The sequence below is a fragment of the Urtica dioica genome, chromosome 12, assembly GCF_054948205.1.
Source record: "Urtica dioica subsp. dioica isolate 48M chromosome 12, U.dioica_male_clone48M_v1_H2, whole genome shotgun sequence".
NCBI lineage: Eukaryota > Viridiplantae > Streptophyta > Magnoliopsida > Rosales > Urticaceae > Urtica > Urtica dioica.
Genome location: NC_142767.1, coordinates 4,034,873 through 4,050,871, shown reverse-complemented (window position 1 = coordinate 4,050,871; position 15,999 = coordinate 4,034,873). Strand labels below are relative to the sequence as shown.

At 35.8% G+C, this 15,999-nt stretch overlaps 1 protein-coding gene across 2 annotated transcripts; it reads left to right on the top strand.

Moving 5' to 3' along the window:
• The first annotated feature begins 1,142 nt into the window (after window positions 1-1,142).
• LOC149378700 (ARM repeat superfamily protein) lies at window positions 1,143-15,999 on the top strand. 2 transcript variants are annotated; one of them, XM_089602466.1, is made up of 29 exons: window positions 1,143-1,352; window positions 1,748-2,011; window positions 2,095-2,255; window positions 2,927-2,992; window positions 3,194-3,311; window positions 3,436-3,545; window positions 3,642-3,737; window positions 5,035-5,158; window positions 5,863-5,930; window positions 6,561-6,647; window positions 6,813-6,965; window positions 7,074-7,169; window positions 7,632-7,691; window positions 7,785-7,903; window positions 8,029-8,116; window positions 9,573-9,677; window positions 9,783-9,884; window positions 9,970-10,022; window positions 10,114-10,177; window positions 10,300-10,434; window positions 12,102-12,214; window positions 12,309-12,402; window positions 13,050-13,269; window positions 13,594-13,724; window positions 14,431-14,577; window positions 14,646-14,774; window positions 14,928-15,026; window positions 15,137-15,175; window positions 15,476-15,999. In XM_089602466.1, exons 2-29 carry the CDS (start codon window positions 1,771-1,773, stop codon window positions 15,611-15,613), a joined length of 3,156 nt encoding a protein of 1,051 aa, XP_089458592.1. In that variant the 5' UTR covers window positions 1,143-1,352; window positions 1,748-1,770; the 3' UTR covers window positions 15,614-15,999. The 2 variants fall into 2 exon arrangements, with proteins under 2 accessions (XP_089458592.1, XP_089458590.1); XM_089602464.1 differs by having other exon boundaries at window positions 9,780-9,884.

The window sequence follows — 15,999 nt, the reverse complement described above, 5'->3', positions numbered from 1 at the left end:
GGAATGTTTATTAATTTATTTTTGCATAAAAATGGTTTGTTATTGATGAAGAAGTGAATCTCAACGAAATGAGATACCACGAATTTTTAATTTTGGGATGATCTTAATGTTAGTAGAGCTCTGGAATTAATACATCTTTACAATGTACTTGGGAATGTTTATTTATTTATTTATTTTTTAAATTTTTTGTTTATCTATGTACCAACTCTTCTTTATATTTGATTAGAAAAGGTGAACAATATTAGAAAACAGAAAAATATTTCGAAATTAACTTCCACCCTAAGGCATAATTGTATGTAGGCCTGTGCATGGTCCGGTCCAAAACCGGCCAAAAAATCGGACCGGACCGCTCAAAAGGGTCCAAAAAAACTCAAACTGGACCGGACAAAAAAACGGTAAAAACCGGACCGGACCAAACCGTTTCGAATCGTTTAGACCGGATCGGACCGTTTTGAACCGTTTAGTCCGGACCAGACCGTTTAGACCGGACCGTTCTAGACCATGTTGGACCGTTTTGAACCGTTTTACATAATTAAAAAAAACCATTAATTTTCCACTAAAACAAATACATATAGTCATGTATGGGAGGGAAATACATGCACAAATGCCTAATTTGGCAAATTGGACATTAATTTGTTTATTTTTATTTTATTTTATAAATAAACCGGTCCGGTCCGTTTGTAATGAGTAGACCGGACCGGATAAAAAAAACCGTTTTAAACCGGACCGGCGGTCTAAAAATCACCGGTCCGGTCTGATTTACGGTTTTTTTGAGCCGTCCTAATTCTAATTCTACGTAAACATTGTATCTTTTTTTTTTTTGAATAAATTTGAACATTGTATATGTATGTATCGCTAGATAACAATAATTCTCCAACAAATGCCGTCACCCGAAACACCATTATTAAAATTTAATCTTAAATTATCCAATTAAAAAAAAAACAAGAAATAAACCTATCTAGAAAGTACTTGCAAACCTAGGCAGGGAATTTTTCCCTTGTTTCGTTACCATCGCCCACACACAGCTTAATGCGTTGATCAACAAGGAATAATAAATTCTGATTAAAAAAACAAAACAAATAATAATAATAATAGTAATAATAATAATAATAAAATAAACAAGAAAAGAAAAATTATATATACAAGAAAAGAAATAAAAAAGAAAAGAAAAGATTTGTTTGGCCATTGTAATAAGGCAAGCTACTCTCTCTCAAACCGGCAAGAAAGAAAACTCACAGACGGAATCAAGACTTCAATATTTTCCTCTTCCGTAAAAATATTAAGACAAGCTTCGTTGGATTTCCTTTCGATTAACAATTTCTTTTCCGATCATTCTCAGATCGAAACCTCCGGTATGGTTTGTGATTTCATCGCAAAAATGAACTTTTAGCGTACTTTCACGCCGAATTCCTTTTCCAGAAAATCGCGTTTGTTTCACGCTTTCTTACATCGAATAAGATAATCTTGACTGTTCGATCTTGGGGTGCAATGTTTTTTTCGATGATTTTCCATTATCCGTTCGTACCGAGAAAGCTTATCACCGTCACCATCATTATAATAATCTTAATCATCATATCGTGGTCTGGTTTTTGTTATTGCGATTTCTTTTGATCTGAATCAGTGCGAATGTGGAAACAAAGTCGAAATGTGTTTCTCTACCGTGGGCGAAGAGTCGCAGAGCGGTTTTTTCTTGTTTTCTTTTTTCTTTTTGGCGGTTGTGTGATAATGTAATATGATGGTAATTCAGGTTGTTTCTTTGAGCGGGCGATCATGGAGAGCTTGGCTCAATTGGAGGCTCTGTGCGAGAGGCTGTACAATTCACAGGACTCGATGGAGCGAGCGCACGCAGAGAACACTCTTAAGTGCTTCTCTGTCAACACCGAGTACATATCTCAGTGCCAATACATCCTCGACCATGCTTTGACACCGTACGCTCTCATGCTCGCCAGTTCAAGCCTGTTGAAGCAAGTTACCGAGCACACCCTTGCACTCCAGCTCCGTCTTGATATCCGTAATTCTTGAATTCATTGTTCTGTTTTTTCGCTTGTTATTCGTGGTGAATTTTGACATTTTTGGTGTCTTTGTTGTTTTAAGGGAACTACCTTATTAATTACTTGGCCACCCGAGGACCCAAGTTACAGCCTTTTGTGACTGCGTCGCTGATACTGCTCTTGTGCCGGGTTACAAAATTCGGGTGGTTTGATGATGACCGGTTTCGGGATGTGGTGAAGGAGACAATGAACTTTTTCAGCCAGGTTGAGACATGCTTTTCTTGTGGTTAGGAATGTTAAATTTCCTACCTTAATGCGATTATTGCAGTTATGTATTCCTTGTTCGTGTTCTTCACGTGTTCGCGTTTGTTATTGCGAATTTGGTGTAGTTTATCTCCAACTTAAGAATGTTAAGAGTTGGTTGGGGTGTTGAACTGAAAATTTCTAGGTTTCTATTGCACAGATAAGGTTTTTATTTTATATGATATTGACATTGTGTACTATCTGGCTCTAATGACGAGGCGTATTGCATTTATGCTGCCATTGCAAATGAATTCAAGAAAGAGACTTTAGCAAGTACTTCCTGAAGTTCTGCTGGTAAATGATGGACTGCTTCCATGAAGATTCATGGCCTTCATTATATTATAAGAAACTGAAATACTGAAAAATGGTTTAAGAGAGAACACAACGGTCAACATTTATGATTCCCCAGCCCCAATTGCTGATTCTATCTTGCTATTGTATCGTGGTCCTAAATATTTTGTGCTGAGTTCTTCCAGATATAGTTATTATGGTTATTGGAAAAAAATGGCTTTCTTGTAGTGTACTGTGATTACAACAATTGATTTTAAAACTATCACTGACTGTCCATCTGGTAGGTACGGTAGAGGTTATGTAGATGCTGATGGCTAAACATGAATATTTTGTTTTGCCAGGCAACGTCAGATCACTATGCAATCGGTTTGAAGATATTAAATCAGCTTGTATCTGAAATGAATCAGGTTAGTTTGTTTTTTTGTGTTTTCTTTTTGTTACTTTTCGTTTCATGATTATTGGGCAGTTAGGCACGATTCCTCCTTGAAATTAGCAGAACTGAGCTAGAGTTTCTTGGACGGAGAGTTTCCAGTTGTACATTCCATATTGTTTATTTTAAGCGTGTATTCTTCAATATTGGTTATATGTTTGAATTGCTATTTTTTCAGCCTAACCCTGGATTGCCTTCAACAAATCATCGAAGGGTTGCTTGCAACTTTAGGGATCAATCACTTTTTGAGATATTTCAAATTTCTTTAACTTCTCTTCGCCAGCTGAAGACTGATGGTGTGTAATATATATAATTATGAAAATATATGTATAAGTTTTAGGGATCTTTAATGCTATAATGATGTATCTTAAAAGTAGTTGCAACTTTTCAAATTTCTGATGCTTCTCTATCCGTGCTCAGTTGTAGATCGATTGCAAGAGTTGGCTCTTTCCCTTACACTTAAATGTTTATCTTTTGATTTTGTGGGCACTTCAATCGATGAAAGTTCTGAAGAGTTTGGCACAGTTCAGGTGCTCACTTCTTTTTATTTGAAATCACACTTCACATTTTTATTTTTAATATATAGAATTGCATTGTAAATAATCACGTAGCTTGTCATCTTATAGATACCCTCTTCTTGGAGGCCAGTTTTGGAGGATCCTTCAACTCTTCAAGTGTTCTTCGATTACTATGCCATTACGAAGGCTCCTCTTTCAAAGGAGGTATGACTTCGAAAACATCCCTAGTTACATTTTGTCGCATTTCATTATCGTAATGATACGCCATACGCTCCACAGGATGCTAGAATTTATTTTTCTAATGCTTTAAACTCCAGCTTTTGTTTTGGCTGAAGAGATAAAGAGTCCAGGTTCTCATTGACCACTTTATAGTTTAGGATTGAGGGTAAGGAAGGTCGTCTATTAGTTAAGAGTCTGATTTATATCCTTGAAGATAGTGGTCAGATTTGTTTGTTTGTTTGTTGTGATTCATCGAATAAGCAGGTTAGGGTATGATTATGAAGAGTCATGAGTCACGAGTCACGAATTATGGTGGACATTTACCTTACTGCAGTAGATTGGGTTCCAGTTTTCTTCATGTTGTTTCAGCTGCAGCAAGATTTTTACGTAGCACACTCAATTTAGAGGTTAGGGTGTTGCATGGAGTTAGGTAGATAGCTGCTGCTTTTGTATATTCTTGGAATCTTGATGACTGCTTAGTTTAGTATTGAGGCTTTGATGCTTCAAGTCTTAATCATGCTAAAATGAGGGCACACTGAAATATGAGCAAGAACAAACCAACCGTGTAACTAAATGTTGCAGTTAATTCTTAAGAAGCGACAGACATGGTAGATTTTGTTATGGAGAAGGAGGGAGTGGATGTATATTCATTTTCACGTGAAAATCTGTTGACGAGTACTTGTGTATTTTTATAAAAAGTTGGAGAAGTCATTTCTTATATCTATTAGAAGTTCACTAGAAAGCTTTGATGTGCAACATATGTTATAGAGGAAATAATCTATGAGCTACGTAGATGTAGCTCATATCACTGCACTTTTAGGACTGGTATGACTTTTGTAGAGGGTGTGGATGTATTTATTATAAATGAAGTCAACAAAAACGAGCTTTTCCATTTCATTAGTTGAAATGGAATATGAATCTGTGGGTTTTTTGTTTGAGTACTTTTATGTCAGGTGATATGAAGAATGTGGATAAAGATTTCTTTGGTAAAAAGCTAGGTTTCTAATTAGATTTTTGTAGCATTTCTGTGGTTGTGGTGACTTGTGCACTAATGTCATGGATGTTATTTCTTTTTTGCAAACTATATTATTCTTAACTCTGTAACTTTATCCATGATAAATTGTATTTGGGTATGCATGTAAACAATTGTTCTTGGTTTTCAGTTAAGGTTTGAGTTCTGCCAAAAGATAGTTTTTTCCCCTATCGTTTCGAATTTGAGTTCATTTTTTGCACCTTTGCATCTAAAAAAATTTCTTAGGTTTTTCACTATTGCTGTTTTTAGGCACTGGAGTGCTTGGTGCGACTAGCTTCTGTAAGACGTTCTTTGTTTACAAATGATGCTGCACGTTCTAAGTTTTTGGCCCACTTAATGACTGGAACTAAAGAAATTCTTCAAACAGGGCAAGGTGTTGTTGGCTAGTCATTATTTTAATTTGTCTCATTTTGGTTGTAAATTGCCGCATATTATCAATACAATATGTAGTTCCTTAAAAAAAAAGAATTGTTCTTGTTCTGAGAGGCTAATGGTAGCATCTAGGAGGTTGAACTTGTAGGTAACACTTTAACACAGGTCTTTATAAAAATGACGTGTGAAGTGTTTTTGAAGCAAAATGTCCTTATACATTTCAGTAGCCGATAATCTGATCCACTTTGTTCTTGTCCTCTGTGCGTTGTAGTAATGTTGATACTATCTATTTATTCATATACAAAATAAGAGACTACTGATATTAGGAAAGAAAAGAGAAAATGAAAGCGCAAGACCCTGAAAATATTACAATTTGTGTGAAGCCAAGTGGCTATATCGCAATTAATTCTCTCCACACACCTTATACAAACAGGGAACCTTGTCCTCGAGGGTGAACCCATTTTTTTCACTATTATATTTTAAATAAACAAGGTCGCTAAAGAAGACCAATAATGTAGTATCCTGGTATCTCTTATAATGATTTTAGTTGATTTTGGTATGGTTTATGAAATTAGGATACATGAACAAAAATATGTAGGAAGTAATCTCTTGTAGAGTTGCATTTTAATGTAGATGCACTAGTCGTTTTTTTTAGTATAATTAGCACATTTCTTTTTTACCATTAAAAGTTTGATTTGCAATCAGGTCTTGCTGATCATGATAATTATCACGAGTATTGCCGTCTTCTTGGTCGATTCAGGGTGAACTATCAGGTATTATGTTAAGAAGTTTCGTCTTCTTACACTTGGCATTAGCATGCTATGCACTTTTTGGTGTTGTTTGAGGAGCAAGCTCTGCACATTTTTATGCTCCTTTTTCCAATGTTTTCAGATACAGTGTGTGTGTGTGTAGTGATAACATTTCCCATATTTTTGTAAGATACAGTGTGTGTGTGTGTGTAGTGATAACATTTCATATTTTTGTATGGTTTATGAAATTAGCATATTTTCCCATATGCTCCTTAGTTTTGTTTTATTAATTTTTTTTCTTCCAAGAGGTCCTGTAAAGTTAACCCACCTAGCAATTGCTAGTGTTTCTAATTCTACGAATGTTGTGGGTCAGGCGGGGGACCCAGGGACTAAGCTCTAGCTAAAAAATCAAAATAAAAATAAGACAGGTTTTGTAATGTGTTTAAAATATAATATATTTGTTCCATTTAGATCGTCTTGCTAACTTATTGATACTTTGTTGCCGGACATATGGGGTAATGCACAACTTTGCTTCATGTGGCTACTAGGGCTTTTTTTGCATGTGCACCACTTATCAGACTGCTATTTTTCTAGCCTGGTTTTTTATTATGGATCTGGTTACGCCTGTTTATTTAATTTATGAACTCACTGCAGTTGTCAGAGCTTGTGACTGTGGAAGGCTACAGTGATTGGATACGTTTAGTGGCAGAATTCACTCTAAAGTCCCTGCAATCATGGCAGGTTGGTTTTGTCGGTCTTGAGCATAGTTACTATTCCCAGCCTAAAGCTGTTTTAAGTTCCAACTTAAATACTGGTTAAAAAAAATTAGATTCTCTTTATGCTTGTGTAAAATTAAAAACAGCTTCTGTTGCAAGTTACTGACTTTGTTTGTTTGTATTCTTCCAGTGGGCTAGTAGCAGTGTTTATTATCTCTTAGGGCTATGGTCCAGATTAGTGGCATCTGTACCTTACTTAAAAGGTGACGCTCCCAGCTTGTTGGACGAGTTTGTGCCTAAGATAACAGAAGGTTTTGTAACATCAAGATTCAACTCTGTCCAGGTGCAACATCAAGTCCTTGTCTGAGGGCTCATAAATTTATTTATTTATTCTACTTCTAAGCTGCACGGACGTTGTTTTTTCTTTTCTGATTTCCATCTGATTATGCAGGCTGGTTTACCAGATGATCTTTCGGAGAACCCGTTAGACAATGTGGAACTTCTTCAAGATCAATTAGATTGCTTTCCTTACCTCTGTAGATTCCAGGTTCAGCTTGTTCAGTTGATATGTTTTATTTATTTTTCAGCTAGTATTATCCTAGACCTGTGGTGAAAAACATTAACAAAGGGCTCTCTATATATATAGCCATATGAAAACTCAAGTTTTGCCATATAGCCAACCTTTGGTAAATTAATAGTCACGAGATTTTATTAACAAAGCCTAAAAGACATTAATAGTTGTAAATATTGGTTAATAATTGTAAATAACCTTCAAACTTTAAGGGCATAAATGGAATGCTAAAAACGTCCAAACAATGTCACATCACCATAATGACTATTTACTTAAAATTTACGAAAGGTTGACTATTTAACAAATCTCCATATTTTGGTGGCTTAGTTACTCAATTAATTGTTAAATAAAAAGTGACAAGGTTGATTAACGTAATTCTTATCACATTTATTATTTTTATTTCTGACGTCGTTATTCTACTTCATTCTCGTTTTACAGTATGAAAGTAGCAGTTTGTTTATCATAAACATAATGGAGCCTGTTCTCCAATCATATACGGTATGTCACTAAACTGTAGGTTACATGTTATTAGAAAACGAGAGGACGTTTTAATCTTCTCACTTGCAGTTTTATTTTCCGTACATTAAATAGGAAAGAGCTCGAGTGCAGAGCAGCGATAGTGGTGACCTCTCTAAGATTGAGGCCAAACTTGCCTGGATTGTTCACATCATCGCTGCAATTCTTAAGATAAAACAGTCTACTGGTTGCAGGTTAGAAGACCTCCTTTTCTAGCTTCATTGCATTTCTCATTGACCTTTCTACTTCTCACTTACAGTTATAGGGGAACATCTTCCTTTGGCATATATTAATAGATTTTTTCATCTTTCCTTTGCAGTTCTGAGTCACAAGAAGTGCTTGATGCAGAACTTTCAGCTCGTGTTTTGCAATTAATAAACGTTACTGATAGTGGCTTACATTGTCAGGTAAAGCATCAGGAAGTTGATTTCATTTTAATCTGAAGCATTATATACTCGTGGTTCACATGAATAGTCGTGCGTCTAAGTTTTCCTTATAAATGACTACAAGTGGTTACGTAGGCCTAATTTCTATCTAGGGTGCCCATGTCTACTTTATCACCACAGGTAAAATCCTTGTATTCACAGTAGGAATGTAGCATGTGACATATTTCTTTTATCTAATCATTATGGTATATAAAAAATCAATAGAGAAACTATTTCCAAAAAAAAAAAAAAATCATCAGAGAAACTTTGAACAATTTTGAAAACAAAAATAAACAGAACTAACCCTTGTATGGTTATTTATCATGGAAATATTTATGCACAACTAGTTTCTGTGTCAACTCCAAGCTCTTCACCGTGGCGCTCGGGAAAGATAGAGACTTCGTTCGTACGAACAACGCTATAATTAGATTAAAATTTAGCCTTTTGATTCAGATGAAAAGCAGTCTGCTGGATATGTGACATCGTATCAGAGTTGCTGGAGATGGAAAATTCCGGAGAAGATGTGGAGAAAGTTTTCAGGAAATGGTTATTCGTTGCTGTTGGACGTACTTACTATTACAAAGGAATACGTCTAAGATTACTAGAGGTGGTTAGAGGAGGAGACAGCAGGAATGTGATGGTTTCGGAAGGAGACAAACAAGTGGGATGGAGATTTTATGAGCAGCATACTCAATGGGTGGTTGGGTGGAAATAAGAGGATTGGGGAATGGCCTATCATTTATGTCGAGATCCCACATTGTAGGAATCGGAGGAGGAAACCCTTATGGGGCCTGGTGTCACTTAAGGTCTCCAAAAAGCTTGATAGATGGACAAAAGGATTCTTATCAAAGGGAGGCAAGCTGGTTTGGATTCAATATATGCTCTCAGCGCTCCTTTTTACGCTATGTTGGTCATTTGAAAGCCAAAAGGCATCTAGGAGGAGATTGAAAGGATGAGGACATTATTTTGGGAAGGTCTAGAGGAAACTAGAATTAACTTTATTTTTTCTGTTTTTTGTTTTTGTTTTTGTTGTTGAAACTGGCACGAAACACCAAGTATTTGATGACCAACCTTGGAGTGGAGTGTCAAGAGTGGATTAGTAGCAACATAGCTTTATGATTCCATGCCTGGTGTAAATAGTTTAAGGCATTTTCATTTGCTGTTTTATCGAGGGACTGGGCGAGTGCTATAGTTGTCAAGTCTCTCTCTTTCTGTTTTGCAATTGTCTTTCTTTTACATTAATTAAATGCTAATACTAGTTTCTTAAAAAATTAAAGTAGTTATAAACAAAAGAGATCACATACACATGGTACAATTTTTTTAATGTTGGCATTTAAGTTTGGTTGTGTGTAAACTTCTGTTTGTTATATTTAGTTCTAAACTACATTTCTTCTTTGACATGATTTAACTGATTTATTGAATTTGAACAATTCTGCAGCGATATGGCGAACTGAGCAAGCAAAGACTGGATAGAGCTATTCTTACCTTCTTCCAAAATTTTAGGAAGTCTTATGTGGGTGATCAGGCCATGCATTCGTCGAAGGTAGTTCTTGCTCTGTCTTTCTCCTATTTACATGGCATCTTAGTCATATATCCAAAATATTTCTGCTAAACTTCAGTTTTGAGTCCCCACTTCCTGTTGCAGCAGCTATATGCCCGGCTGTCTGAACTTCTTGGGCTCCATGATCATCTTCTGACGTTGAATATAATTGTTGGAAAGATTGCAACAAATCTGAAGTGTTATACTGAGGTAGATCCTATTGCACACTTACTTACATGCAATGTTATCATTGCAAATCGTAAAATATACTTGTGCTTTATATTTCTTATGTCAGAGTGAGGAGGTCATTGATCACACCTTAAGTTTGTTCTTGGAGCTGGCATCCGGGTCAGTCTTGTTACTCAGTTGCTTTGAATAGGACACTTGAAGCCTACATATTCTTCTTAAGAAAACATCTCATTAATTATGTCTTTGGCAGATACATGACCGGGAAGCTTCTTCTGAAGTTGGACACTGTTAAATTCATAGTTGCCAATCATACTGTAAGTGAATATATGTCATTCGCTAACTTACTTCAGCTATTGGCCTTTTGAACTACATTTGGAAATGATAATCCTAATTGTGTATCTTTCTGTAATATTTTCCCCTCAATTTTGTATAAAAGCGGGAGCATTTTCCATTTCTCGAAGAATACAGATGTTCTCGCAGCAGAACTACGTTCTATTACATTATTGGTTGGCTTTTGTTTATGGAGGACAGCCCTGTGAAGTTTAAATCCTCGATGGATCCTCTATTGCAAGTAACTCTCTCTCTCTCTCATATATATTTAAATGAAACAGAGAGATATTATTAAATATAGAGAAGAATATACAGCAGAAGTAAGTTGATTTTTTTGGCCAAAAAGCTGAACTGCACGCAAACAAACATGCCGATCTGGCCAAGAAGCCTAAAAACAATAACCACAGCCAATACAGTATTTTTTACATCATAAATCCTCTGTCCAATCCCTAGAAAGTAGAAAGAGCTGATAAAGAATAGTTTTTAAAATCCGAACACGAGGAATGAAGCCATAGAGCCATGTTGCGATTCACACTCTCAAGAAGCTGGCTGCCGTTCCGAGGTAAGACATGGTCCGGCTGTGCTTTCGCGCGCCGCTTTTGTAATTAGGTTTTTAAAAAAAAAAAAAAAAAAAAGAAACAGCAGACTTTATTAAAATCACGGCAAAGCTGGAGAACAAGAACAGAAATTACAAGAACTTACAAAAGAGAACCCGAAACAAAAACAAAAGCCCTGGAAAACTTAAATTACAGCGAACTAGACCAATCCCTAGCCAAGTCCGCTAAAGAGAAGGACTTGAACTCGTTACAAGAAGAAGAGATCCATAGAGCGTTACAATGGTCGCTTTTTTAATTTGGCTTAGTGCCCTGTTAATATAAAGAGTTTCGTTTCAAAAAAAAAAAAGAAGCTGGCTGCCGTTCCGATCCTCGTCGTTGAAAAGACTCTTATTCCTAATCCGTTAAATATTCCAACATGTGGCAAAAACAACGAATTTGATGGCTGCAACCCACTTCGGACCTAGCCTGTGGTTGAGATACAATGGTTACCGTCGAGGTCAGTTTAAAAAGAGACGGAGCGCACACTAGTCGAACACGCCTCCAAAAGACCAAACACTCGGCCAACCCAAAAGAAACCAGTACAAACCGAAAAACCAGAAATTACAACGCACAAGACCAGTAACCCCTCTCTCTCTCTATATATATATATATATATATATATATATATATATAACTCACTGTTTATTGTCTATGAGTTTATTCCTCTCCCTCTTGGATCTAAACTGATCTAGTAAACTTGCTACTGTGATCCAAAGATTTAGGAAGCTAATCAAAGTTTACATCCTTTTACTATTTTTTAAAGTTATTATTAATTTTTTTAGTTTCCTTTTTTTAAAACCGTGGTGTTTGAGTTAGACCCGACTAAAATCCACGAGGCCCTGGCAATATCGATCGGGAGACTACCCCAGTGGCCCCAATTGTTGCGTCTAGGCTATTATTATTTTTGAAACAATTCTTTCTATAATAGCATGATTGCTGAATCAGCCTTCTCCTACCGGACATAATGGTGTGAACTATTATGATAACAAAGTATTACATGGGAAACTTACAAGGTGAGAAACTTATTAGCCATTGGGTACACCCTCCCCTTGCAAGCAAGTTATGCAGGGGTGAGTTCTATGCAAGGATCTCCTACATTGAAAAGTAGAAATCTGATTCAGCTTTTGAAGTCACATTTTTACTAAAGTTGCATTTTCTGCTAATAACACTAGTTGATTAACTTAGAAAAGCTTTCGCAGTCGACATTGTCGGGTAAAATGTGCAGCTGATCCTAATTTTTTTTTTTTTTTTGTAAGGATCCAAACCCTAGTAATCTCTTAAATCAATTAGTATAAAAGTGTGTTTTTGATAGGTATTCACCAATTTGGAGTCCACCCCTGATTCCATGTTCCGCAACGAGTCCGTGAAGTACACATTGATTGGGCTGATGAGAGACTTGAGAGGAGTTGCCATGGCAACAAATAGGCAAGTATTAGTGCGTATAGTGCTATTGAATTTCAATGGGTTGAGAAATTTTCATAACCATCATTCTTTCTTGTTCTACTTTATTATGTTGCAGTCGCAGAACTTACGGACTTCTGTTTGATTGGCTCTATCCTGCACACATGCCACTTCTTTTGAAAGGAATTTCGCACTGGTCAGACACTCCAGAGGTGGGGCATACGTTTGTCAATAATTAAGAACCTGTTAATAGTACGAACAGCTAGATTAGTTATCTAAACTTGGAATTCTGTAACCGTAAACATTGGTACGAGCTTCTTTTTGACATTTTGTCCAAAAAGCTCAATTATAAAAGCATGGAAAAGTAAGCTGATTTTTTTAATATTTTTTATATTATATATATATATATATATATATATATATATATATTGATCTCTGTGATGTTAATTAAGTTGATAGCTGTACAGAAAATCATTGAACAACAATAAACTCAAGTTGCTTAACCTGGTTCCAAATTTGGCTTGTTACACCTGTAAATTAAATCTAAAATCTGGGCTTGGATTTAAACTAATTTATTGGGTGAAAAATACTTGATTAAGATTAGCTTACTTTTATATGGATTAATAGATTATTAACAAGACATTTAGTGGATCATCAGATTTATTGTAAATAGGGAAGAAAAGCCTTCTTTCCTAGTATGAATTCCTTGTGTATAAATAAACGAATATAAGAATTTTCTTGTTTTCTTGTTTTGTGCCATTAGTATGATTTGTTTGTAAACCATGTCAAGTTTCTCTCTACTTTTATTTGGTTAAAGCTAAATTGCCTTCTCTGTACCTCTCTCTGCTTGCTTATCAAGGTGACCACGCCAGTGTTGAAGTTCATGTCTGAGTTTGTTCAAAACAAAGCTCAAAGATTGACTTTCGACTCGTCTTCTCCCAATGGTATACTTCTTTTCCGAGAAGTAAGTAAATTGATTGTAGCATACGGCTCAAGGATCTTGGCTCTTCCAAATGTTGCTGATATCTATGCATTCAAGTACAAGGGGATATGGATCTCGTTAACTATACTCACAAGAGGTGAGTTGTAGCCCTTTATATATTTTTTTTCATCAAGCATATCTGGTCCCAAAACAAACATCTCCATTAGAAACTCCTTTATGTTGGTATCTGTAATGCATCCAGGTAGACTTATTTTTTTTAACCGCTTTATCTTTTACTTGTAAATCAGATGTATTGAATTAGTTACGTTGAGGCTTGATAGGAATATGCATTTAAGAAATATACTTCATCAGAGATATGAAAGTTGATTGACATTTATAATAGCGGTGTGGGAATTTTTAATTTCTTTCTTTGTTGGGTATAATTCTTTGAATGAATAACTTCATAACTTTTTTTTTGTAGCTCTTTCTGGAAATTACGTCAATTTTGGGGTTTTTGAGCTTTATGGTGATAGAGCCTTGACAGATGTGCTTGATATTGCACTAAAGATGACCTTGTCGGTCCCTTTAGCTGATGTACTGGCGTTCCGCAAGGTACATATCTTCGTCGTTGTTTTGTTACTTATTTTAGTTTGTGCTTTCTAACTGTTCATATTGAGATTTGTAGTCTTTCCTTGCAGTTAGTTGTTGCTCATTTGTATAGAGTAGGATGGACTTGTTACAAGTGAATAATTATGGTAGTTAGGTTCATTGAATAAAAGATCTGGAATAGTGAAAACTGTTGCAATTACAGACCAAGCAAAAGTGTAAGAATCCACCACAACACCCTCTCTACTCCTTCCCTGGAAAGAAGCTCATCATCATTATTATGATTTTTTATCCTTTCAAACAGCTTTTTTTTTCATCTGCATACCAATTTCTCTGAGGATATCAGTAAACAATTTGAAAAAGTATCCATGATTCGATTAGGCCTCTTAAGTGAGCCCACAAAAACCTGAAGGAAAAGTCCATGGTAAAACTTGTAGCAACCTTCATTTTTGGAAAAGAGAAACGAAAAGGGTACACATGTTCTGAGAATGGTGTGAAAGCACTCAATTCACAAAGAAAGGAAGAACAAAATAGTCATGAATTTGTAGTGTTGATGCCAAATTTCTGTTTGCGCGTTCATATGATCATGAGGCATAGGGTACAAAGAAGAATCAGCAATCAATTAGGGCGGAAGATCAGCAGTTTTCATTGATTTTGGCTTTCTTCTCGTTCGTGTTTTTTAATTGTTTAATTTTTTAATTTTTTTTTTCAGTTAACAAAGGCGTACTTTGCATTCTTGGAGGTTTTGTTTAGCAGCCATATCAAATTTATACTGAACATGGATACAAACACATTTATGCACATAGTTGGATCTCTTGAATCTGGCCTAAAAGGTTTGGATACAAACATCTCGTCACAGGTATGAAGACAATCTACTTGTCTCAGAATTCTTTCGTATGCAAACATCTCAAGTGGATTTTCTTTCAGTGTGCATCAGCTGTTGATAATTTGGCTGCGTTCTATTTCAACAACATAACAACGGGAGAAGGCCCCTCATCTTCTGCTGCGATTAATCTTGGTCGTCATATTGCTGACTGCCCAAATTTATTCCCAGAAGTGAGTAAAACTACTGCTATGCTAAAGGCTGCATAAATATGTTAATTTATCTATTGTTATCTGTTAGTTCAACATAGCCCCGATAAACTGAAATTGTGAAATTCAACATTTTCTTGTGAATAATTCTCTATCCGAATGATCGCTTGCCCTCAGATATTGAAGACCTTGTTTGAAATTGTATTGTTCGAGGACTGTGGCAACCAGTGGGGTCTGAGCAGACCAATGCTAAGTCTAATCCTTATTAGCGAGCAGGTTAGTTTCACTGTCTGTTGTTTCTGGTGTGGTTTTTGCCGGATTTCACTGCTATATAATGTATATGCTCTGTAAGTTTATTGATGCTTACACTCACTTTGAACCTGCAGATATTCTCTGATTTGAAAGTTCAGATTTTGGCATCACAGGCAAGTTGCTCTCCGAATTGAAACTTTAAATTGCTAGCGAGAATAAACGGGAAATTATAAAATTCGAATGTTTCAAAGGAGAAAAATCATTATGTACAAGTTTCAAGAGAATAAAAAGACTCCAAGTGGTGATCCCAGTATGATCATTGAGGTGTATTGACTTACTATCAAATATTAATGCAGTACCTCAGCAAACAAAAGCTGATCAGTTATGATCCCAGATCATTGGTGCCAAAAATAATTTTTTTTTCTTATGTATGTTACCGTTATTGACATAAGCAACTGTTTTCATCACTACAGCCTGCCGATCAACACCAACGCCTTTTCTTGTGCTTCGACAAATTAATGGCGGATGTCACTAGAAGCTTGGATTCAAAGAATAGGGACAAGTTCACTCAGAATCTCTCCGTATTCAGGCATGAATTTCGTGTAAAATAATTCTACTAACTATTTTACAGTTGATAAAACGAAATCTTTGGTCAGTCTTGTTTTTTTTTTTTTTTTAATATTGGTCGGTCTCCTTTGATGAGTGGAAGAAAAAGTGTGTACCTGTGGTCTTGATGTACAGCTATTCTAGTACTCTCGACCAGAAGAGGAGAAGTATGAAAGACATAGATGTCATAATTCTTAGTCTTGCAGGTTTGTAGAAACAAGTAGTGGTTGGTTTGGCTTGACAATTAGTTGGGATCCGTAGTCCTTTGCCTCTTACCGCATGATTCTTTGTAGTACCAAGAAAGTTGTAAATTTAGCCATCTAATATTCTTTGTATTTGTTTATAATAGAAGAAAAAAATAAAAAATAATTCAGTGATTGTTTTTTTTATC

Coding starts and splice junctions, on each gene's coding strand:
- LOC149378700 (XM_089602464.1), top strand. CDS start 1,771: ATGGAGAGCTTGGCTCAATTGGAGGCTCTGTGCGAGAGGCTGTACAAT. Junction 12,215..12,308: donor GTTGCCATGGCAACAAATAG/GCAAGTATTAGT, acceptor ATTATGTTGCAG/TCGCAGAACTTACGGACTTC. Junction 15,027..15,136: donor TAATCCTTATTAGCGAGCAG/GTTAGTTTCACT, acceptor TTGAACCTGCAG/ATATTCTCTGATTTGAAAGT.